Source organism: Acipenser ruthenus, chromosome 33 (genome assembly GCF_902713425.1).
Source record: "Acipenser ruthenus chromosome 33, fAciRut3.2 maternal haplotype, whole genome shotgun sequence".
In the NCBI taxonomy this organism is placed as follows: Eukaryota; Metazoa; Chordata; class Actinopteri; order Acipenseriformes; family Acipenseridae; genus Acipenser; species Acipenser ruthenus.
The window spans coordinates 4,045,068-4,068,668 of record NC_081221.1 but is presented as its reverse complement, the minus strand read 5'-3'; the positions used below and the strand labels follow the sequence as shown (position 1 = coordinate 4,068,668).

Here is a 23,601-nt window from a genome sequence, read left to right as displayed (position 1 = left end):
AAAATTAGAGAAGGGACTGCACAAAAATCTTCTGGCTCCTAATAATTTAAATACATTGTGATCTATTTGGCTGATCTAAACGATTGCAAATCTGAATACCGCCATTGTTTAAAACATTAAGAGAAAGGCACTTCTCCAACAGCATGTGGGTGTCTTTTAAGTGTACGTTTGTCTTTAACAGCAAGACTGTTTACTACACTTACAGGGCTAGTCCTAATTCACTGTTATTATTATTTCTCTATTTAGCAGACGCTTTTATCCAAGGTGACTTACAGAGACGGTGTGTGATCTATGCATCAGCTACAAAGTCACTTACAACGTCTCACCTGAAAGACGGAGCACAAGGAGGTTAAGTGACTTGCTCAGGGTCACACAGTGAGTCAGTGTGTGAGCTGGGATTTGAACCAGGGACCTCCTGGTTACAAGCCCTTTTCTTTAACCACCAAACCACACAGCCTCCTTAGTAATATTTAAACTGTGGCGTTACTTATATCTCCTTCAGTCACTGCGTGCATAATTGTACCACGTTAAGTTTCCTATCTATGTATGAATTATATAATGCAGGTATGTTTTTTTTTGGCAGGGCAAACTCTCAAACTCCAGAGAATTCACACAATGTTTTATAATGTCTAAAAATGAAAATAAAAAATCATGACCGAAAGGGGATACGCCACAGTTTAGATAAACTGAACAGACTCTGTTGTCAGCTACCCCAGTATCAAACTCTTTCTCATATATAACAGTTGTCTGTTTCTCTTACTTCTGCTGGTACTCTTTGATGAGGCGCTTGGCCTTGCTGTACTTGCGCTCCAGGGTCTGGTATTGGGCCTGGGTCTCTTTGAGATGCTCGTCCACAGCCTGGCACAGAGTCTGGGCCTCCATCCAGTAGCCCTCCAGCTTCTCCATGCGCTCCTTATTATCAGCCACGCTCTGCTCCAGCTGGGCCTTCTCCATCCGCCAGCGCATCTTCTCTTGTTCCGTCGACACCAGCTAGGGGGAGACAGTGAGCATGGTCATCACAGTAAAGCCAGTAAAGCGCTTTACCAAAGGGGATGACTTGCGCACAGTTTGATGTGTCTTAGTTAACCCTTTGCAATTTTCCCTTTCCGGTCCATCATCAAAACGACGTAAAAACTACGTCTCTAGTCGTTTTTTCTCCAGAAAAAGCCGAGAAAACCATTCAATGGCCAAGTGAGACCGACAGGAGCCGAGAGAAGCCGGGAAAAGAAAGGGGGCGTATCTAATTAATACAGTCCCGACACCACATAGATAACACGAACATAAACAAACAAGATAGCTGCTTCCGCATCTAGCGCTCAAAGAATATCAGACATTTGCAGAGCTTTTTTTAGATGTTATAGTAATACAATAATGACTTGGATCGCATTATTCAGGAGTTTGGTGATAAAACGAGTGATCAGGAGATGATTTATCGGTATGCACTACTATCAAGAGGTATGTGAAAAAAACAGCAAACAAGGGGTGGGGCGGGGCTGGAGATGCAGTACTGAGTGCCCTGTTGATATGCAGTGCATTTTAAACCTATTTTACTGTGAAAAAAAAAAATTTAAACAGTGCATCTAAAATAAACTGCGCGTGCGAAAATAAATTGGACCTGACGCACCAGAGACGCGCTGAATAAATGGACCGCAAAGGGTTAACCATGAACTTGCTAGATGATTTGGATGGCAGTCAGGGGTCAGTTATTTGTAACCGCTACAGAGGATATTAATTATTGTTTTTTTTGTTGTTTTTTTATGGCCTGGATAGAAGCTTAGGCTGCTTGAAATGCAGGTCGCTGCTCAAAATGAATTTGAAGATTCTAAAGTCCAGTTTGTTTTTACAGGACATCTACCTGCTGCATAATGAGCACTCTACTCAGGACCTGGTTTGCTGAGGTGATCCATTTATAACTGAGATTTGTAAAGATACATGTATTATATATAACTGATGAAGGGACCTATGTTGTCTTTAAATGTTGGTAAAAAGGCATCAATTTTAACATTCACAAATAGCATGCTTTTAAGTGTATTAAGTGTATGAAATACACATTCAATGTATGAATCAATACTTATTATATGACTTCCATATGGAGACCTTATTGATGGTATTATAATAAATTGCCTATCCTAAGTGGATGCCGTTTCTATCATCAATCAGAAATAAGCCAGCTCTTGCTCCCACTGTGAAGTACTGGCTGTCTGCTGGCAGGGGAACTATCCAATCAGCAGCCTGCTGTGTCTGCTCATTTACATAAGAAAGAAGAGCAATGAAGTCAGCAGAACAGATGTCAATCAGAGCAGCTGGGAGGAGCTATGTTATTTTTCTCTCAAGGATGTGTGCAGCTGCAACGGATGAGCCGTTGTGAACCAGAGAAAGGCAGGCTCTTATACTCACATAACAGCCTCCCTCTGCTCTATGCTACTGTTTTGAACTGACACTTAGTGAGGTACATGGTTTCTTTTACTTCCGAGACATTTCCTCACTATAAAATTATTTATTTATTATTATTTATTTCTTAGCAGACGCCCTATCCCGGGCGACTTACAATTGTTACAAGATATCACATTACACAGATATCACATTATTTTTACATACAATTACCCATTTATACAGTTTTTTTTTTTTTACTGCAGCAATCGAGGTAAAGTACCTTGCTCAAGGGTACAGCAGCAGTGTCCCCAGCTGGGATTGAACCCACGACCCTCCGGTAAAGAGCCCTAACCACTACTCCACACTGCTGCACTACTGTACAATATACCTCTTTGCACATTGTTAAAAATAAACGATTATTTGTCTGAAATTAGACCTGAATTAACGCTTCTGGCACTGCCATTGCTATACTTTATAATGGCCATCAATTTGTATCCAAACATGAGAAATTCATGCAAAGGTGAAGTTATCCTTTTCTGTAATACACCAAAGCACGAATCAGCATTAGTATATGGGTTGTCTGTATTTTTTAAATGTCTTACTTTAATGAGATCACCAATGATTGTAACTATTATAGTTTACGTGAAATACTTAGAATAATAAATATTTAATAATGTTTTCAAAATGCACAGGAATATTGCTGAGGCTATCATCATGGTAGATTTTATTGGCTCTCAATAACTGTAATTACTTGACAGGGACTTCTAAATTTGGTCTGCATTCAGACCTCTTTGAGTTAGTGCTTGAGTGAGCTGCATGTTAAATGTCTGATCTCTCTCTCTTGTAGCCAGAAAACCAAGTGTAGCCCTACTACTGTGACAGTTGGTGCAGAGCTAGATTAGGCTGTGTGTGCTTTAACTGTAATTGTGACTTTTTTGTAATGTGAACAACTGTAACATCTTCATAAAAATGGACATGAAAAAAATAAACATACAAATCAATACTAAATTATATTCCCATATATTTCAAACATGGCTCTCTCATGGTGATCTCCTCAATGGAATTACAGTCTGCTTGCACAGCAAAGAATCAATTGACCAATAGCTTCATGAGTGCATTCGGAGCCAGCGATGGCACTGAGATACACGTCTAGGCCAGTACTTACCTTTCTTTTAAGTTGCTGTATTTCAGCCTCAGTGACTGCATGCTTAATCTGGAGCTGTTAAAAACACACAAGAAACAAACTGTCATAAATTACATCACATATGATTGGTTAAACTTCATTTCACTACCAATGTTGTCAAGCTTTATCATATCTTTTACACTGCTTTACTAAACTATGCCTTTACCATGGTATACCGCTGTTATAGAGGTATTCTGTATAGACCCCTCCACTCACCTCTTTGAACTTGTGGGCCAGTTTCTCTGGGTCCAGCTCTATGGGGGACAGCATGTCCTCATTCTCAGCCAGATCAAACACCTCAATGGCCATTTCCGCACTGGGGAACATGGGACTCATCTCATCCTCCTCATCTGTTGCGTACTCCCCGGTCTGAGAGGGCAACAAACACACACGCACAACCGTCAAGCTTGTTGAGTATCTGTTTCAGAATGAACTGAGATATTTGCTACAGTACAGATCTGGAGTAGCAACAATTAATTGATTAATTGATTACTGCTCGCCACGGCTTTATTGTGTGAGAGTAACAGGGCGCAGGCTGGGCGCAAACCCGCACACTGCAAGCAAGCCTCTTAACCACAAGGCAAAAGAGCCGGACTCGTCTGCATTCGTGGTATTAGTTTTAGTTTTTTAAAAGAAACAAAATAAAAAGGATGTTGTTTAGTTTGTGGAATTTCACTGTTGGCTTTTTCCTTTTTTCTCATATTTTGTGTTTTTTTTAGGTTTTTTAAAGCACAGTGATTTTGGTTGTTTTTTTGAGCACAGTTTTGTTCTCTGCCCCCCCCCCCGCCCCTCTCCCGCCCCCTCCCCCCTCCGCCCCCTCCTTTGTTACTGAAATGCACGGCACCTTGTATTTTAAATGTATTTTAATATGGTATGACATGTTTTGAACGAGATCAATTGTAAATGACTGTAAAATTTTCAATAAAAGATCATTTGTGGTTTTAGTTATTAACCTCATCTCACAGAATCCGTAATGGCAGTATATCACACAACACTGCCTGTTACAAAACCCTGGTGCCTCAGGCCTCACATAGCTAGCTACCAAGATACACATGCTCTCCTTGCACATTTCTAGATTAAAGCTCTTCCGTTTGTATTTGATGAGATGTGGCAGAATCTACTGAAAGAATCATATGTCTTCTTGCTTTTTAAGAATAAAGTTGTCAAAATGCATTTGTTATATTATGTGTTTATATTCTCATGCATGTTTTGAGTTGTATTTGAAGACTTTTCTAAAGAGCTTCGGAATTTACTCAACACATTGATTATGGATTATTAAGTGTCCAGCATTTGATTTGGAAATTGCTTGCTGAATGCACCTTTTTTTTTTTGGACACAATTAGCAGAAATTAAAATTAGCATTTACATGGCTGTAGAGAAATTAGGAAAGATCTTACGGTACTTTATGGACTGCTAAAGGAGTGCTAGCCAATGCATTAAAACTAATTTTCTTACCTCATATTAGATTTATTAACATTATCACCGCCTCCCTTTTATTGTGCTAAGAGTTCTTAACTTTTTTTTAAGGTATTCTACTTTTTTAAATGCACATCTATAGATAAACTTGCATCCTTTGCTTTAGAGCAGACCACATGGTCTGATAGCAGACTGACCACGGGAGTGAGTCTGAATACAACATGTAGTGCTTACAATAGTAACCATGACAGTAATCTGCACCCCCACCCCGTAATTGTAGTGTTTTAAACTGTTTTAGGCAGAATAACCTGTAGTTTAAAGTTTTTTGTGTTTGGTCTAACAATGTTAGAAGAAACTTGAGGGAATTCAAAGGTGTTTTTCAGTGTCTTCAATTACTAGACGACTTTCTTACTGTCTTTAATAATATGCTTGATTGCACAAAGCAATGGCTGATTTAAATACATACATATAACAAATTATTTTTCATGTATTTATTCATTTTAATGTCTAACTTAGGAACTACACCTTCAAACCTCTGCATTGTGTTCTATGCCAACCAGTCCATGCAGTACCCACAACTTTCCACAAGATGGAAGCAGAGAGCTTTCATGATTTTTTTAGTTATAGCTTCTGTTTCCTATTGTAATCGACCAGCTATCAGCACAGAGGGTTTTTAAGCAGGCAAGCCAAGCTGCTTTAATTTCCCTCACTGCTTTGCTCTCTGTTTCCAGACACACAAATCAATAAGAACTGAATTCTGTGGAGATATTTTGAGCCGTAAATTGGATTTTTATCGTCTTGCCAAGTCATTCTAACTTGGAAACAGCTTTGTGCATACACTGGGCTTTTTCAGCAGTTCCGCAGAAGTCCTTAATCGATAACACTTATCCCATGAAAGAGAGACGAGAAGAGAGACCGTTTGCTGTGAAGATCTAGTATTCTGTATCCAATCAGAACATGAATCAGAAATGTATAGATATACAATCAACCACCAACAGTGATTCTTAAAAGTTAGCATCGCTTATTAAAATTGTATTTTATACTGTCTTTTGGATCAATATAATTAGAATAAGGTGTAAAAGGAAATAATTAATTGTGATATTTTCAAATATGCTAAAGTGGAAATTCCATATATTCATAACATGTTCTAAAAACATGTTATTTTATGATTCCTTTATTTCATGAGTATGAAATATCGAATAACAGTTTAAGACATTTCACATCAGAAGGCCCATCTCCCCACAACCCTGTGTTGGACTGAGCAGCTGCTAAAAGACCCGTAGCCCAGTAAGATGTCCTCAAAAGCCCTCACATCCAGCCTTGTGCCTCGGTCAAAACAGCTCCCAGCTGGGGGAGTGGTCCCTGGACTGCCTCCCCCAGCACAGGCCATCTGCTCACTCCAGAGGGTCCCCGTGCTCCTTTGAATTATTTTTATTAAACGACTTTCCTAAATAAAAAGGCCCTTGAGACGAGCAAGAGGCCTAATCGCAAAATTAAAAGGAAAAAACGCCCCCCTGGAAGCAGAGGGAAAAGTCCAGTCCAAATCCACCCAGAACAGCCACATCAAACCCAGGCAAAGAGCACAGTCCCAGACCACAGGCCTGGAAAAGCCTACCAGGAAAGCCCACAGCATAATAAATACACGAAAGTGGCTAGGGAAATGCATTCAGAATTCAAATTGCCACAAGCACAAATAATGTGCTTTTACTACTATGACTACTGCTACTAGTAATAATAATAATAATAATAATAATAATAATAATAATAATAATAACAGTTCACTGAATTTTTTAATATAAAGCAACTATATTTGAAATCCCGGTAAACAGAATTTCTCTCTTTTCATAATTTAATATATGAGAAATATATTGCATATACAAACCACATATGAAAATTATATATTTACTTATGATGTATCAAACATCATAAGTAAATATATAATGAAATATGTGGTCTTCTAAATTATATATATATATATATATATATATATGTATATATATATATATATATATATATATATATATATATAAATATATATATTATATATATATAGTTTTGAGAGTTTACTGCAACTAATGTTCATATATTTGGGTTAGGGAAGGAAATCTTGAAAAAGGCCACAGCAAGCCCACTCTGTGGCGACACGAAGCTCACCCAAGAAGCTCACACAGGAAAAGATGTGCAGAAAACTCTAATCTGATGCTAAAATGATGCTATTCTACCACTAGGTGTCATCAATAAAAGGTATGTGAAATTAAAAACTGGGAACTGGAAATTGCTTGGTTTGAAAATCACACTTTTACCAAAACAAGCCCTGACTGAATAAACCAGAACTGGCCTAAATCTCAGTGATTGAACTGAAGCAAATAAAGAGGTGGGAAACTGGTACTAAACTAAATTTTAAAGGGGAAGTGATTTGATGAATTTTGTGCACATCTCTGCAGCAAGGTCGCACAGTGTCGAACCTGGGAGGTCAGGGCCCGGTTGTTGTTGTTATTGAGGTTGAGGGAGTGCAGGGTGCAAGGGTGGAGCTCCTGCTCACATGGGTAGGAAAACAGATCAAAATCCTGCAGAGAAGGAGGTGAGGGCAACACACAACAGACAAACCCATGAGGTAGCACACACTGGAGCTGCAGTATCCACAGTCATCAGGGCTCCTTCACCACTTACTCAGAGGACAAAGACAACGTTATTTTTTCACCTTCTCTCCATGAACACAAACTCATGTGGAATGGAAGCCCAAATAATCGCAATAATTATCCCCCAGGTCCTCTTGTCACTTTATCCAAAAATCTGATAAATCAAATCAGTCAGACTGAGAACTAATAAATAATACCTTTATTTCAATTTTTATTTACATCAAATACATTTACTAGCATGCATTACCACAGCGCCACCTACTGCAAATGTACTGTGTGTACATAGAACGTTCCCCTTTACGATTAATACGCCAATACGCCTCCCTACCTATACTGTAGCACATCCAATCCCATAGAATAATTCACGAGTTATTCCGTGTTAAGGAATTAGAAGCATTTGCCAAGAAGGTTTCCCCTCACGGCTCTGCCTAAACATACCCTAACTACCTGCCAATCAGTCTTGGTCCTGTAGAGACTGATAATTATGCAGAACGGTGTAGCGGATTAGAGTTGTGGATCCACTATTTTCACTTGGGCCTGCTTTGAAGCCAGGGCTCCGCAGTTGAAAGGGTGCCCCGTAGCCCCTCACTATTCGGAGTATGTTTATCCTTACCTCGTCCTCATTCTCCACATACTGGGCGTAGCGCTGCTCCATCATCTCCCTCTGCCAGCGCTCCTGCTCCAAGGTCTGCTGAATCAGCTGGGCCACTTCACTCTGCTCCCCCGGCTTCTCCCGACCAATCAGGAACCTGCAAGCGCACGGGCAGGGCAGGTTACAGACAGGGGTGCTGTTCCTAAGCGTTTAAACTTTAGGATTAAACACAACACAATCAGAGCAAATTGAAGAGATAAAATCCTAAATGGGGTACTCGTTGTGCTGATGGAAACAGACAGGACTGATTTTAAATAGCATTCAACCTGGTCTCACTGGTAGGTGGAAACATGGCATATGAGTTGGGAATGAGGTTTAGAGGATACTGAATGATCGTTCGTGGTGTTTTTATTCGTTTTTATTCGCTGCCCCATGTTTATGTAAGGACATCTTCCTAATATTCTGTTTATAAGTATATTTTTAAATATAAATCAATTAATTCAGGGATTATTTTACCTGGCGGATCTTTACTTTCGGACTATGTTTTGATGCAGATTCATTTCGAACTGTGTTTATGGCCTCTACAACTGTTGGCATTTCTTGACTAAACTCGTTTTCAAAGTAATCCACTTAAGTGTAATAACATGCTTGCCGGGACTAGTTTCGAATGTGTCTTTGCTTACATTCCAATCCAGTGGTGTGCTGCTGAAAGTCAAGATGGAGCTTCGCTTCAGAAGTTAACTGGAATAACAGAAATGTATCCCACACTAGATATACCCACGCTTGTGGTGTAATTGCTGATTCTTAACACTCAAGAGGTCTACTTGTTAGTTTGACTGAGAAATCTCAAAGTCACTACTGCTCAGAGCTGAGGCTGCTATCGTTCTACCATCAAACAAAGTTGTATCGCAGTTAGGCTCAGCAGGGTAAAGACACGAGGCAAAGGCAAAGTAACAGGTTTTTACAGCGTCTCCTGTGCTCTGTAATTTATTTTGAGGAAAAAAGAAAAACACGAACATTACTCATTTTGCAAGATCAATGTTGTAATTTACAGACTGAAAATATTCCCCATAGAAATGTAAAACAAATACTGTGAAAACCTTTTAACAGCCCTTCAAATAGACTTAGCAACAAATTGTGACAATAAGCTGAGCTGGAACTGTGAAAAAAACATTTAAACAGCGTTGGAATAACAAATATTTCCGCTTTGATCTTGAACTCAGAATAGAACTAGATATTTATTATTGTATGGTTAATACAACTTATTTTCTATATACAGTACATGTACAACAAGAACAACTGTAAACCTACAAACTGTAGTGTTCTGTTATGCTTTGTTGTGCTACCATATTCGTCAGAATATATTTCATTACTGTACAGCAACTTACTGAAATCAGTGACTCAGTGTGACTGTAACCAAAAGTGATATTATCAGGTGCTTGTCCCTATTGCCTCTCATTACATTCTAGCTGGGATATTTCAACGAGGTGATAATTGACATTAACAGGAGTGATATTAAGCTGGCTTGACTACATAAATAAATACAATGAATTCAGTGTTTTTTCCTGAGGAAAACATGCCAAGTTTTTGTTTCAACCCCGGCCTCCATTAACTTTTTAAAGCGGTCAATCTGACATCAATTCACATTTGTGTGCAGGTCATCTCAGTCAGGTCATCTCAATTCAATTGTTCACACATTTGCTGCGAGTCTTAAAAGGCTTTGTCCAATTCTTAAAAGTTGGGCTTAAAAAACAGGAACAGAATTTTAAAATGCTGAGGCCCGAATCCGTCTTTTTACATGTGAATTAATGAAAGGTGATGGACAACGAAACTGGTTATAGTCAGGTAGGGACCATGAAAGCTTCCCCTTATGGCCCTGCAAACAAGCAAGCCCCCCCTGCCCCCTGCCTGCCATATAGTCCTGGGCCTCAAGCAGAGACTACAAGTAAATCGTGTTTTGAGGGGAAGCTTGTTTCCTTATCTAGCACTAAACGCCTAAATGATGGCACCATTTTCAGTTGTTCCCCTGCCTCCTCCCCTCCCCCTCCCCCTTCCTTGCTCTCTCTCCCAGCTGTTGGCTCAGTGACAGGTGCCTCCCCCAGGCTCTAAAGGGGATGAATGTCAGTCTGCCTGCCCTCCCCCTCCTTGTACCTCCTCCCCAACTGCTGGGTAGGTGCCTACCAGGCAGAAAGCACACATATGGTGAGCAGGCTGGAGTGAGGGGCGGGCAGCTACTGCAGGATTGTGGTGCAAAACAACACTCCCGCTGACACCAGCAGAGACTGTGACTGCAGGCTGCCACTGGCTGGGAATGCAAGCTAAATCCCCACAGATGCACCAGTGCAGTATCAAACTGGTGGAACAAACCCACTGCATCTCTGAATATCTTTAGTGTTATCTGTTGACTTTGAATGCATTTTTGATTAGCACCAGCATTGACTCTGTAGCAATCGTTGTTGCTGACAGAGCAGTGTTGCTTCGAAGCTCTAGCCAGTATGCAATATTCGTGTTTCATGGTGGTTAGCATTCAACACGGAGGTTTGTGGTGTATTCTTTTAATGCACAATGTAAGAAAGAGAAAGTATGTTTAAAACCAAATTAAACAGGTTAATTCGGAGAATTACAGAGATATTATTTGCTTATTTAGCAGATGCCTTTATCCAAGGCAACTTACAGAGACTAGAGTGTGTGAACTATGCATCAGCTGCAGTCACTTGCAACTCGTCTCACCCGAAAGACGGAGCAGAAGAAGGTTAAGTGACACAGTGAGTCAGTAAGTGTGCCGGGATTTGAACCTGGGACCTCCTGGTTACAAGCCCTTTTCTTTAACCACTGGACCACATAGCCTCCTTATAATGGAGGAAGATTGTACCCTCACAGGCCCTTTGGATAATGTAGGTAAACTGGACCGTCAACAGCTTGCTTTTTGATGAAGATAAATGTAGTAAACAGACGCAGAGGAATCACATTTCCTAAAAACTAAAACTGAACATGACTGTGGTGGTATTACATACAGTACACAGTGTGGAACATTCTCAACAACTAGCTATCAGTCATTTTTATATGGTTAAAGGGAGTGTCTGACCACATACTGTACATGCAAGGATTTCTGGGTAAATTTGGGTTAAATCACACTTCTGTGGTAGCAGTACTCTGAACTCCGTGTTGTCATTAGGAGTTCTAACTGGTCAATAGTCATTAAACAAAACTGAGAGTGTGAGCGAAGACTACCAGATTACTGGTTTATTTGTAACTGTTTGGATTGCTATACATATCTAGCCATATTTGTAAGGACATACATCTGGTTAGTCCTCACCTGTCTCTGGTATCTCGTGAGTTGTGCACAGTAAAAATAGAAGGGTAAGCTATGGAAGAAAGTAATACAAAATGTAATTACATTTTCATATAGATAATAATTTCATATGGGCTTATTAAACACTGTGCCAGACAGGGAAAAGCAAAATGTGTGTCAGATATTCAATTGTATGTGCTTTCATCCAATATTGGTTTTATAGTAGGCATTCAATTCCCCCCTTGGTCTGTACCGCGTGATGTCCTTGAAGGTTTGTTTCTGCGTGAGACACACACTTTTTTCTGCTGGTTCTGTATTTTATAATTTCCGTAGTGATGGTTGTTCTCCAGCATATTTCTATGATGATGTGCAAGCAAATGTGTTTTGTCGGCTAAACCGGTTGAGGTCTTTGTATTGCATTTTGTTCTTGCTGCAGCATTTTAGGTATTTTCAACCAGTTTGCAAATGTCTCGTCTCTCTACATGACTGCACAGGAACTTAAGTAATAATTGCAATGCATAAACTTTAAAAATAAATTATATATGAGATAATCCAGTTAGAATAACTCTCCCTCACACAAATCCTTGACATGTATTGTGTGGTATATAAAAGTTGCATCTTCCTGTTGTAGTTTGTTACAATGTTTTGGATTTCTTTGAAGGAGGCTGGTATCATTGAAGTACAGGAAAATCTCCAACAATTGAAAACACAATGCAGACTCGTCTTACCGAGGAAGTGCAGCAATGTAACAAAAGGAATTCTGGAAATATAACATTACTGATTTGGATCAATTATTAAGGAAATCATACAGATCAATAGTTACTGGTCCATGGCTATGAGCAATACATATTGAATTTGAATTAAACAATCTGTGTGTATTAAGAGAATGTATGTTTTCAAAGTTATTGCTCTATATTATGTGTGCCCTACTTTTATGATTTTTACCACCTTGAATGTCTTTTCCGTGTCTAAGTTTAGCTCCAGCATGCCCTTGCAGTATTCCCAATACTAAACCTGAAAATGTATGTAAGTAACATATCTTTGCAAAGGATATAAATAATGGTGACCCTGAATGTCTTTCCCCTGTGGTGTGATCTACATGGAGATCGCTCAACAGATTCTCTGAAGCAGAGACTAACAATTGTGTAAAATTGTGTGCTGTTTTTGTGATGTGGACTAATGTCCAATGGGGGGCTAGGTTGAGACCATCAAACTCATATCAATTGTGACCTGAGCAGGATTTGAACCCAGGGCTCCAGACGTGACAGGCAAGAAAAGCTACGATCGACTGTAGCAAATGTTTTTTAAACTGTTGGCAATGCGAGGTGTGCAGTTTCAGAAACTCTTACTGTTTCCTTCCAAACAAATCCTCTTTTTAAAAACACTGTCGCTTACTGGGGCTGTAGGTCTTGAGAAATGGTATCCCATAGTTACCCTCCTGCACTTCCTGTTACACCCCATGTCCCCCCTTGATTAGGGGTTCCATTTCCTGTCCCTCATGTAAAACAAGGAGACGGCAGGTTCTGGTTAAATGACTCATTCGTCATTGTGAAAGAATAAATTATAGTTTCCTGAAACAGCTCAAGCCTGTGTGCTGTGCTGAGCAGAAGCAGGGCTAATAATAAAATACTGAAATGGAACAGAGTGCTTCCTTTTTGTGCTGAGAAGAAAAAACAAATCTACAGTCTGGTGGCCATTCTAATCAATGCCCACTATTAAAACATAAGAACACAGGAAAAGTCTGAGAACGAGAAAAGGCCATTCAGCCCATCAAGGCTCGTCCCTTGTTATTCATTTCAATATTATTCACTGGAAGCATACACAAAGCATACATTGAGTGACGCATAGAATTACAGTACAACGTCGCATATCCAACCCCCTGTGGACTGGGGTATAGGCGGATATGTGAAAAAGTGGGATTTGCGAACATCTATAAAAAAAGCATTTACACATCCATAAATAGGTTAGTGAACAAAAACAACACACAAACTGCTTTAAACATGGGGGAATTATTTGCTTTAAAAGTAAGCAAATGTAAATGAGATTAATTAGGCTACAAATACACAGTGTTGCTATGCAGTTTGCTATCTCCAAGCAAAGCTTTTAAAAAAAAAAAAAATACAAAACCAACAGTAAATGTACAGTAACCTGCAACTGAGGGTTTCTTTCTTAACTTTAGAAGTCCCTGCCTCCCTGGTTCTGCTTTCTTAATATCTCTGTCACGGCTCTTTCTTGATATTACCAACAGCCGATAAGCAGCTCGGTTTGAATATTGCTTTGTTTAATTCAAATGCATTTAAAAGCTACAACAACAAGCTGCCAATATCTGCAAGCGTGCGCTCCATCATATAAACACATTGCACAAAAAAAAGCTTTCTCTACTGGTGTACTGAAATGTCACTGCTACACGCAGCTGACTGACACACGCACACAGCCCGCCTCTCTTAAAGGGGAACGCACCAAAAGGCTGATTGCTATAACGCTTTCTTTCTGTTTCCATCGCGGAAGCTGCATTTGTTGCCAATGCCATTACTCTCGCAGCCTACTTTTAATATTTATTTATTTATTTATTTATTTATTTATTTATTTATTTATTTAGTGAGGCGGTTATTTGATCAGGGCGGTTATGTGACGGTCGGATATGCGACGTTCCACTGTAGTATGAAACGTTTTAACACTGGGGTGGAGACATCACAGTTTTTGTTCCATACCCTAGACTAGATCTCCAGTTCTGACTTCCAATTGAGTATTGCTGGTTTGAGGTGGACAGGACGGTGCTGCACAGTAAATTAATTTTAGTTAGGACATTAAAAATAAAGCATGCTTTTTGTTCCTTTTTTTAAAATACAAACATATTTTCTTTTTATAAAACTAGGGTGAGAAGTTGTGATATATGTATATGTTTTTTCAATAATGTAAAATGTATTATTGCAGAACACCACCACAGAACTGGGTAATGATGCTGGCCTTTAACTGGTGCTGTATTTTTTGATTGAATCCACGCATTAGGAGCTCTGGGGCCAGGAGTAAACTACTGGATAACACATTATTTTCCAGTGGCAAATTCGTTTCTGTGTCTTCCCCTCCCCCGTCTGAACTCAGCTACCTCTCATCGATTATTTAAGAGCTCCCTTTCTCTAAAGGTGAAAAACCGTTCAGCTCCACAGCAGCCAGAGAATGAACTCAAATAAAGAAAAAATAAATAAATAAATAAAATTGAATAGAGGCGCTGAATGATGAATAATAAAGCACAGCGATGGCAGGCCAGAGGAGAGAGATGGAACAAACCAAAGACAAAAGGATCCTGACTTGGGAAATACAATCTCCGGTTTTGAGTGAAAGAGAGGAGAATATTTACAGTCGGTAATTAGGTACAACAAAAGTCAGCCTTTCCCAAACCCTGTTCAACCAGATTTTAAAGATTAGATATTTGTTGTAGGAATTATTGGAGATTTGGGGCTTCACATGATCAGCTGTGCAGTATATAAGATCCAGTGCAGTTATATATCAGGTCATAAAATGATTAAAAGCCAAGATTGTTTAGTGTTTGAATAGGTCATAACAGTGGGTTAGTCAGATAATCTATATCCCAATTAGGAATGACATATTTCTGCTCTGTCTGTGTAGCTGGCAGTTACTGATATGGGAAGACATTGGCTGCAGTGGACTATGAAACACACCTGGGCCAGAAATCATAATTGCTTACCTCCTTGAAACCAAAATGAAATGAAACTATGAAAAAACTCCCAAAGAAAGCAAGGAGCTTCGCCCTCACCTGACTTGGCCCTTGGTGTTTCTCAAGACAGACGCGGCGAAACTCTGAGTGACTCCAACCAGGCTTGTCCCATCCACCTCCACAATTAGATCATTTACTTGGATCCTGCCGGAAAGAGAAGAGAGACGGAATGGCACACAGGGATACTGAGAGGCTCCTGGATCTGCTTGAGTTATTATCAATGAAGAGAATAAGCAGGAATGCCTTGCTAACAATTACATAGGATTGGGATATTGAAGACTTTTAATGTTTGTTTTATTACCAGCGCACAATTTTTGTTCCCTTCTATTAGTGATTTCACTTTGCTTAAGAAATACAGTTATGAGGTAAAACTATAAGTTAACCAGACAAATATTTTGGCTAGTGCCTTCTCTGGTGTACAATACTGATTGAGAGTTTTTAAGTTTTGGCTGATAAATACAGTTATACATTTTAAGGTGCCTTGATATATCCATGGCTGTCACAAGACACTATATAAATTGAGGGTGGTGCTGGTTGTTGTTAATAATAAACTAATATACAAATACATAAATAAATGCATGACAAAATCTATTTTGTAGCTGCAGTGGTACATGAATGGTCAGATTAACACTTTGACATTTAGTACAAGTGTTACAGTAAGATTTCAGACCTGGACTTCTAAAGACTTGGCAAAAGGACAACTGGAAGATAGCCAATATTTCACAATATCTTGTAACATTTGCTCATCGGTGCTGTCCTTTCACAGCATTACTACAAGTTTATTATATCATCTTAGTCGCAAGTAATTATTATTTTTTTTATTCAACATATTTCTTTCAAACGCTATCAGAAAATGAACATCTATATCATTCTTTTTCTTCAGCTAACTAAAATAAAATAGCATGCAATAAATTACATTTCTCTTCAGCTAACTAAAATAAAATAGCACTCAGTAAGTTACCTTTGTTAGTCTGAAACTTCAAAGCTCATGGTATATCATAAATAGAAATTTAAAAAAAAAGTTATTATTTTTTGTAAGCAATATTTTTTTTTTCAAAAACATGTCTTGTGTAAATCCCTAAGTTTGAAAAGAAAGGGTTAATTACGACAGTGTCTGTCAGGATCCTGCATCCCCTGCAGGTACAGCACTGCCCTCCCGGTTATGGCCCGGTCGCAAGCTTCTCTGCAGCTCTCTGCACTGTGCAAGAAAGCAGGACTCTCTTAACACAACAACAGCTGTGGTGCAGATAGAGGGAAGTGAGGCAGAGCCAACATAGCAACACTCAGGAAGTGGTTTACTGACACTGAAAGCACAGGCAAAGCCATTGCGACTTTCCTCACTAAATAAACTCTCATCAGCGAAGTGTGAGTTACAGTGTATTTGTCGACATACAGCAAAAAACTTTTTTTTTTTTTTGTGCAACCAAGCAATACAAACAAGTCACACAGCTGTTTACACCACAATTTTCTCAATTTCTTGTGAAACACATAAGGATGGGAAGGGGAGGGGGCGTATTCTAAACAGCTGTGGATAACAAAGCTAGAGGACTGCTAACCCTTTTAAAAGTGTACTATAGCAGAAGCATAACAAAGTGTGATAAAGCACAGTGAAAGAATAGTAATCTAATGTATAGTTTCTCCGTAATGGCCATATCCTTACATCATTAAAATCTGAAACCAGTAATGTTACAAGACAGAAATAACTCCCAATGATAATCACTCAGTCGCCATGGCTCCTGTTCAGTAAAGGCCTGTTCAGATGCAGTCCCCCCTCCCCCTGTGTGAGCAGAGCAGTAGGGTGCATTTCACTCATGTGTCTCTGGACTCACCCAAGCATCGCAAACCCTTCACACCCTCTGTATGTAACCCTGCTTTTCTCTTTGCATTATTCAGAACATTGACGAGGGAATTCAGTTACAGTCAAGGCTATAAATAGCTTCATACTGTCCAAAATAACACCAAATCAGTGGATTACTGGGTTCTCCTTACAATGCACTTCCTGGACTGCCCATGTGGTGATGTAAACAGCTCAGCAACATCCTTGTTTAGATGAGTTCCTCACAGTCTTTTCAAAGACAGGGACCACCTTGCCATTCAAGGATTGTTTTCAGCGGAGCAAAATATGTGTACAGTATTTGTACTACAAACTACACCTGTGTTGGTATATTAGATACTGAGAACAATTTAATTTGTGATAACAAAACAGTGAATTCAAGGTATTTTCCGATGGTCAGTTTATTACCATGGGACTTTTGGGGATATTTCAGGGACTATCTGGGATATCATAGATCACAGGTCTGTTGTATGTGGTGTGAAACTTAAGATTGGTTTAATGAAAGCACTCTTTATTATTTTACGCTCCAAATTTGAATAATTGTAAATAACTTTATTTCACTGAATAGTTTACAAGGAGACAAGTAGTGCTGTTGTGCTTCATTGGTTTAGTGGTGTGTGGAGATTAAATGAGAAGCAGGAGTTGAAGCATGAGAAACATGATAAGAGCTCAGCTCCTTTGTTCAAAATCTCCCCAGGGTAAAGGTCAAGAAAATCCCCCCTGATCTGGTTAACTCAATTCAGGGTTCAGTTGTCAATGGGGCTAGATGCTGCTGGACACAAGCTGTTGTTGCCTCTTAGCTGATCAATCTTGTAGTGTCCGATATTTAGTACAATGGCAACAGATTTACTGAGCTTTTGCACCGGCACATAAGCTGATGAATGTTAACTGAATAGATTTATAATGCAAAATGATTCATATCCTCCAGCTGACTGAAAAAGTAGGTAAACAATGATACTGTATTCTGTTTTGCAAAATAATCCATTTTGGTTCTAAAATAAATCCAAAAGTTGAACTCTTGGAAAAGAATGCATTATAAATTCAAAGACTTGAAAAATCGATGAGCATTCATACTGTAAATCTGTCCCAGGATTGATCATAGATTTATGAGAAAGCCCCCCGAACCGACTCACCTGTCGTCCCGGTGAGCGGCCCCTCCCTCAGTCACAGTCTTCACGAAAATGCCCAGTTTCTCCAGGCCCATGTCCGCACCGGCTCCCATCCCAATAATACTGATCCCCAGACCATCTCCATCTGCAGGGAGGCAAAACAAAGCAGGATTTTACAGCACACATCCACAACCACAGCCATACCTAGACCAGGGCTGTCCCACACCGGAATCAAGGAAAGATACTATCCCGGAATCAACCCAGTTCATTTATCAGTGGAGGTGTCGTGAGCTGTGATCAAAACGGGACTCAATACCAATTTTGAGATCACTGATGCAGTATCATGGTGCCTCTTAGGAGTGATTTCAGACGTCTACATGTAATGGGATCTCAAAAGAAACTATTTTATTTTACTGCATTTATACATGCTTATCATCTCAGATACCTTTCTCCAGCTCCACGGGGAACAAGTCCAGCCTCTCAACCCTCTTCTCCAGCTCGTACTCAGCTGAGGCAGCCATGGGGTCCACATCATCGTTCCGTCGGTCGTAGTCCTCATTGCAGTAAGTGGTGAACACCTGGAGGGAGGGGAGGGGAGCAGGCTTAGGAAGGGACTACCAGCAAGACAAAAGAAGAGATCTAGGCTGGTCCTTTCTTAGCACACTATTTGCCCCTGCTGAGAGGATCTAATTTAATAGGACAAAATCTGACTGTTTGTTATAATTCATGGAATAGCCTATAGTCTAGACTATTCCATGAATTCTAACTCTCTTTAACAAGTGCCTCCTACCTTCTAAACTACTCAGTATTCATTTAAGCCCTACTCTAAATCTGAATGAATTGCTTGAGTTAACTTTATACCATTTAGCATTTTACCGGTTCATTTTATTATTACAGTACACATACATTCAGTCGTTGAAAATGTGTTTCAGTGTTACAGATTTAAGATCCATTTCCAATGTATTAGTAACTTTACTGCACCAAAAGAAAATCCAGGGTTTTGGTAGGTTTAATTGCCACTTCAATTGTATTCCTGTTAAAAGAGTTTTTCTGGTTATCTAATTTTTTTTGGTAATCTAATGCCCTTGAAAAAACAATTAATGCACACACGCAGACAAACTGCTCTGATTTCTCATTGATCCTGCTGTCAGGATTTAAGACTACAAACTTCAAACGTAATGCACCTTTCTTGGTGTTAAATTCAACATTGCTAACGATCTGTGTGCATTGTTGATTTAAAAATACGCAATCAACTTTAAACTACTCTACAAATCATAAAACAAGACCTATTTCATCTGAAAAATCATTTATACAACCATAAAAATATTGTACAAAGAGGTTAAAGTAATCAATCCCAGCCAATCCTTTGAACTGCTCTTATTTGTCGAGAGGTCTTCCCCAGTAAGAAGCGCTGTCCTCTCTGGGTTTAAGGGTCCTGTTATTTATTGGGTTATTCCGTGTGAAATCATCCAAAATCCAGGAAAATCCAGGTCAAATATTTGAACTCATGATGAAGATTTGCTGAGATACACCCCTTTTTGTGGGGGGGGGGGGGGTTAAGAAACCTTGCTAAACTAAGACTTGAAACGAGTCTCATTTAGGAGTGATTTTAAGGGTGTAAAAATAATATTTAGAATGTCAGTAGCCCTATGAATGCTTGCGTACAGATAAGCAGGGAGGTCTTCTGTAGAATTCATACAAAATAAGTACCTTGTACCTCCGCTTTAGGATTTCTGTCCAATTGTCAAATTCCTGAGTGATTTTTAAGTGTATGTTCCTTCTAAAATAGAAGAGGTATCATTTTCAAATTGCTTAGGTGTGCTCATAATTTTACTGACTTTCTGTATGCAGCTCTGCCACTGTCTACCTACTTCACTGTCTGATTTAATGACCCCACAAAAAGGCTTCAGGATGAAAGTATCGAAAATGGCCCCATCTTTGAAGGGCTGAAGCCCCTTGTGAGGCACGAGTTAACAAACTGACCTTTGGTGGGCTTATAGGTGAGGATTTGAAGGACTTGTGGTAAAATAATTGACTTGCTAATCCAGTTTAATAAATGTACAAACATGAACAACACGCATTTATGTTGTTTTCGGTTATATTGTACAATATTAGCATATCGTTTCCGATATACTGTACACATATAACGTGTATAAATAAAGAAACCCATAAAACTAAAACCATAAATTGTGTATAATCTTTCTATGCACTTCTTTGTTGCCATCTTTAAAAATGGATTCTTGCAAAGTTCTGTAACAAGCGTTCATGGGTTACAGCTGAGCGTCTGAAGGACTGGTGGTGAAATAATTCACTTGGTAATCGGTCTCCATCTGTTTTTTCCAGTGGTATAGAAAAATTACAGGTACAGCTGCATGTGACACAATATTCTTGAAATCTGACTTAAAATGATATGGGCAGAACAGATATCGGTTTTATGACATGTTTTTGAATGAGTCTTGTGATGGATTGTGACTTGCTGTCGACTGATTAAAGTCTTTATATAGTGGTGGTGCCCCACCTGGGCAGATACTTATTAAACTGTGAAAGAGACAGATTACCAAGTCAATTATTTCACCACAAGTCCTTCAAACGCTCATCTGTAACCCATGAAGGCTTGATTCTGAACTTTGCAAGAATCCATTTTTAAAGATGGCAACAAAGAAGAAATAAGAGGTCAGCAGTACCTCTGTATCCCCGTGACAAACCATTTGCATCTAAAGATTATACACATTTTATGTTTTTAGTTTATGGATTTATTTATTTATTTATTTATACATGTTTTATGGTTTCTCTTGGTTTAAACTCAAACTATTTGCTAAAATTGTACAATATAACCCAAAATAACTTACAGTGCCAAGAAAAAGTTTGTGAACTCCAATGATAATTATGCAAATTCTATAGTTTTACCATGATAGCCTTCTTGAATCAAAACCAATCTTTTCTTAAATATCCAACAGGGTTTATATTAACCAATTCCATGTCTTTTGAAACAAAATGATGTATGAATTGGACAAACAATGAGTAATTAAGATTCAGGGTATGTGAAAAAGTAAGTGAACACCTGGTTTTATCAGCTCGATTAAGGAGATAATTAAAATCAGGTGTTTAAATAATTAGGTAGATCTTCAGGGGTGAGTTTGGGAGGCCCCACCCTATATAAAGATCAGAAACTTTGTTAGTTTGGTCTTCATCATACAGGTGTGTGGAAACACGTCATGCCACGATCAAAAAAAATCTCTGAGGACCGCAGAAAAACAGTTATTGATGCTATCAGTTATCAGTCTAGAAAGGGTTACAAAACCATTTCTAAGGATTTGGGGCTCCACCAATCCACTGTCAGACAGATCTACAAATGGAGAAAGTTCAAGACCACAGTCACTCTACCCAGGAGCGGTCGTCCTACCAAAATCTCTCCAAGAACAAACCGGAAAATCATTAAGAAAGTCAGGATATGCAGGCCACTCTCGCCTTGGCTAATGTGAGTGTTCATGACTCAACTATCAGAAAAAGACTGAACAAAAATGGTGTTCATGGAAGGACAGCCAGGAGGAAACCACTGCTCTCTAAAAAGAACATTGCTGCCTGTCTGAAGTTTGCCAATAGTTATTTATTTATTCACCTGTTTGTCTGAAATAACTTTTTGAGAGCAGGGCTCGAGCACTCCTGTGAAGCTTTTCAGCAGTAAGCAGTGGCTTTAGAACAGGTCTCATTAATTAGTGCCATCTTTTCTCTTATGGAGAAATAACAGAATGGCTGACCTCCACAGAAAACAATGGGAGGGCAGTGTCTGGTTGTTGTATTATATTAGTGTTAAATTGTATATGATTGTGGGATACTGCAAATTTCACTATGGGTTTCATTGACTAAAATACCTTAGCAAAAGATCAGTAGTGGCTGAACTAAAGTGTAATGAGGGAATTAAGTAGCTTGCCTAATTACAATACAGGCAATAGATCAGAATGTCATGTCTTATCTACTGGATACCATATCTATGATGATTGAGGGGTTTGTATTTTTGTCAAAATATTCACCACATGTGGTTCAAAACAGTGCGTAATTCTTTTATATAACCATCCATTGATGAAAAAGGTACCATGTGTCTCAAGCCTTTAAAAATGCATTCACCAAATGGAAATGTCATGTTAAATCTACTGTGTTAAGTTGCAGGCTCCAGGATTATTGCAAATGACACGTTCAGTAGTTCAGGACAAACCCCACAACACAGAAGTTTGAGCTTAAGGAAATGTTTTATTGGTGATTATGTGATGAATGGAGAAACAATTTGGCATCAAACCTGCCTGGTTTGAGGGTCCACCACCTGGCTGTCTGGACGAGGCAGGAGACACCCATAATAGATTGTACCTAGAGAAGCTACTGGGGTGGAGATGGGGAAGGTGGAGGGATGAAAATTAATCAAATGCAAGAGGAGTAAGTTACATGGGTATTTATATGACTTTGATAGGTTACGATGAGATGCCGAAATGTCTCCTCTCGAACTTAAGTTTATAAACTTCATTACTTGTATGTGTATGAAAGTGACATGAATTATTCTGCCTTCCTATACTATCACAAGACAGCTTTCTTACTGTCAGGACTAGCTGGTTGGTTAATGACAGGAAAGAAGGCGTTGGAAGGGTTAGGAAGAATGCCATCATTAGAAGTGCGGCTGTAGCTGAAAGCAAGGTTTGAAAACAGAGATTTATTTAACTCAGTGTAGTACCAGGTATCAGGTTTTAAATTTAAAATACATGTTTGCTAGAATATGCGTTTCCACTTTAAACCTGCACAATTGAGACCAATATCCTCTTCAGTTAAGATTTTTTATTTTAATTTATAGAAATTTTAATACAGTTTGTGTGAGGATTTGAGATGTTGCCCTGCCAAAACTTGAAAAAAAAGGCATATTTATTTATTTATTTGGCAGACGCCTTTATCCAAGGTGATTTACAGGTGATACAGGGCAGTACTGTACAGGGTTACAATGCAAGATTAATATTTAAATACAGTATAGTTTACAATAAGTGCAAATGATACTACAGTACTCTCCAGCTAAGAGAACACCCCTCAGGAAGCAAGCAAAGTGTTCTTATAGTCAAAGTGTTCTCTAAGATGTTAGCCACCAGACACAATATGAATCAATCAATAAATAAATAAATAGATATTACTTGTCATGACACACGTGCATCAACATATGCAATGAACTGAATAAGTAAAAGCAAAACAATGGGCAAGTGTATGTTAATAAACTAAAATAATAATAATAATAATAATAATAATAATAATAATAATAATAATAATAATAAAAATAATAATAATAATAATAACATAACAGACAAACTAACGTTAATAAAACTAAAGCAAAACAACATGGTCAAAAAGCTTAAATTGCTATGTACTGCACTATGAAATTAGCTGGCAGGTGTGTTT

The 23,601-nt window shown here is 38.8% G+C and overlaps 1 protein-coding gene across 4 annotated transcripts in view; it reads right to left on the bottom strand.

The window, feature by feature from the left end:
• Positions 1-23,601, bottom strand: part of ppp1r9ba (protein phosphatase 1, regulatory subunit 9Ba) — a 70,120-nt gene that overhangs the window by 6,743 nt on the left and 39,776 nt on the right. For all 4 annotated transcript variants that reach the window (XM_059006530.1, XM_034055751.3, XM_034055752.3 and 1 more), the window contains exons 3-9: positions 18,620-18,752; positions 18,199-18,319; positions 15,271-15,375; positions 8,225-8,360; positions 3,773-3,925; positions 3,539-3,592; positions 761-990 (exon numbers count right to left, since the gene is read on the bottom strand). In XM_059006530.1, coding sequence (XP_058862513.1) covers positions 761-990; positions 3,539-3,592; positions 3,773-3,925; positions 8,225-8,360; positions 15,271-15,375; positions 18,199-18,319; positions 18,620-18,752 — 932 coding nt within the window. The remainder of the gene's footprint in view (positions 1-760; positions 991-3,538; positions 3,593-3,772; positions 3,926-8,224; positions 8,361-15,270; positions 15,376-18,198; positions 18,320-18,619; positions 18,753-23,601) is intronic.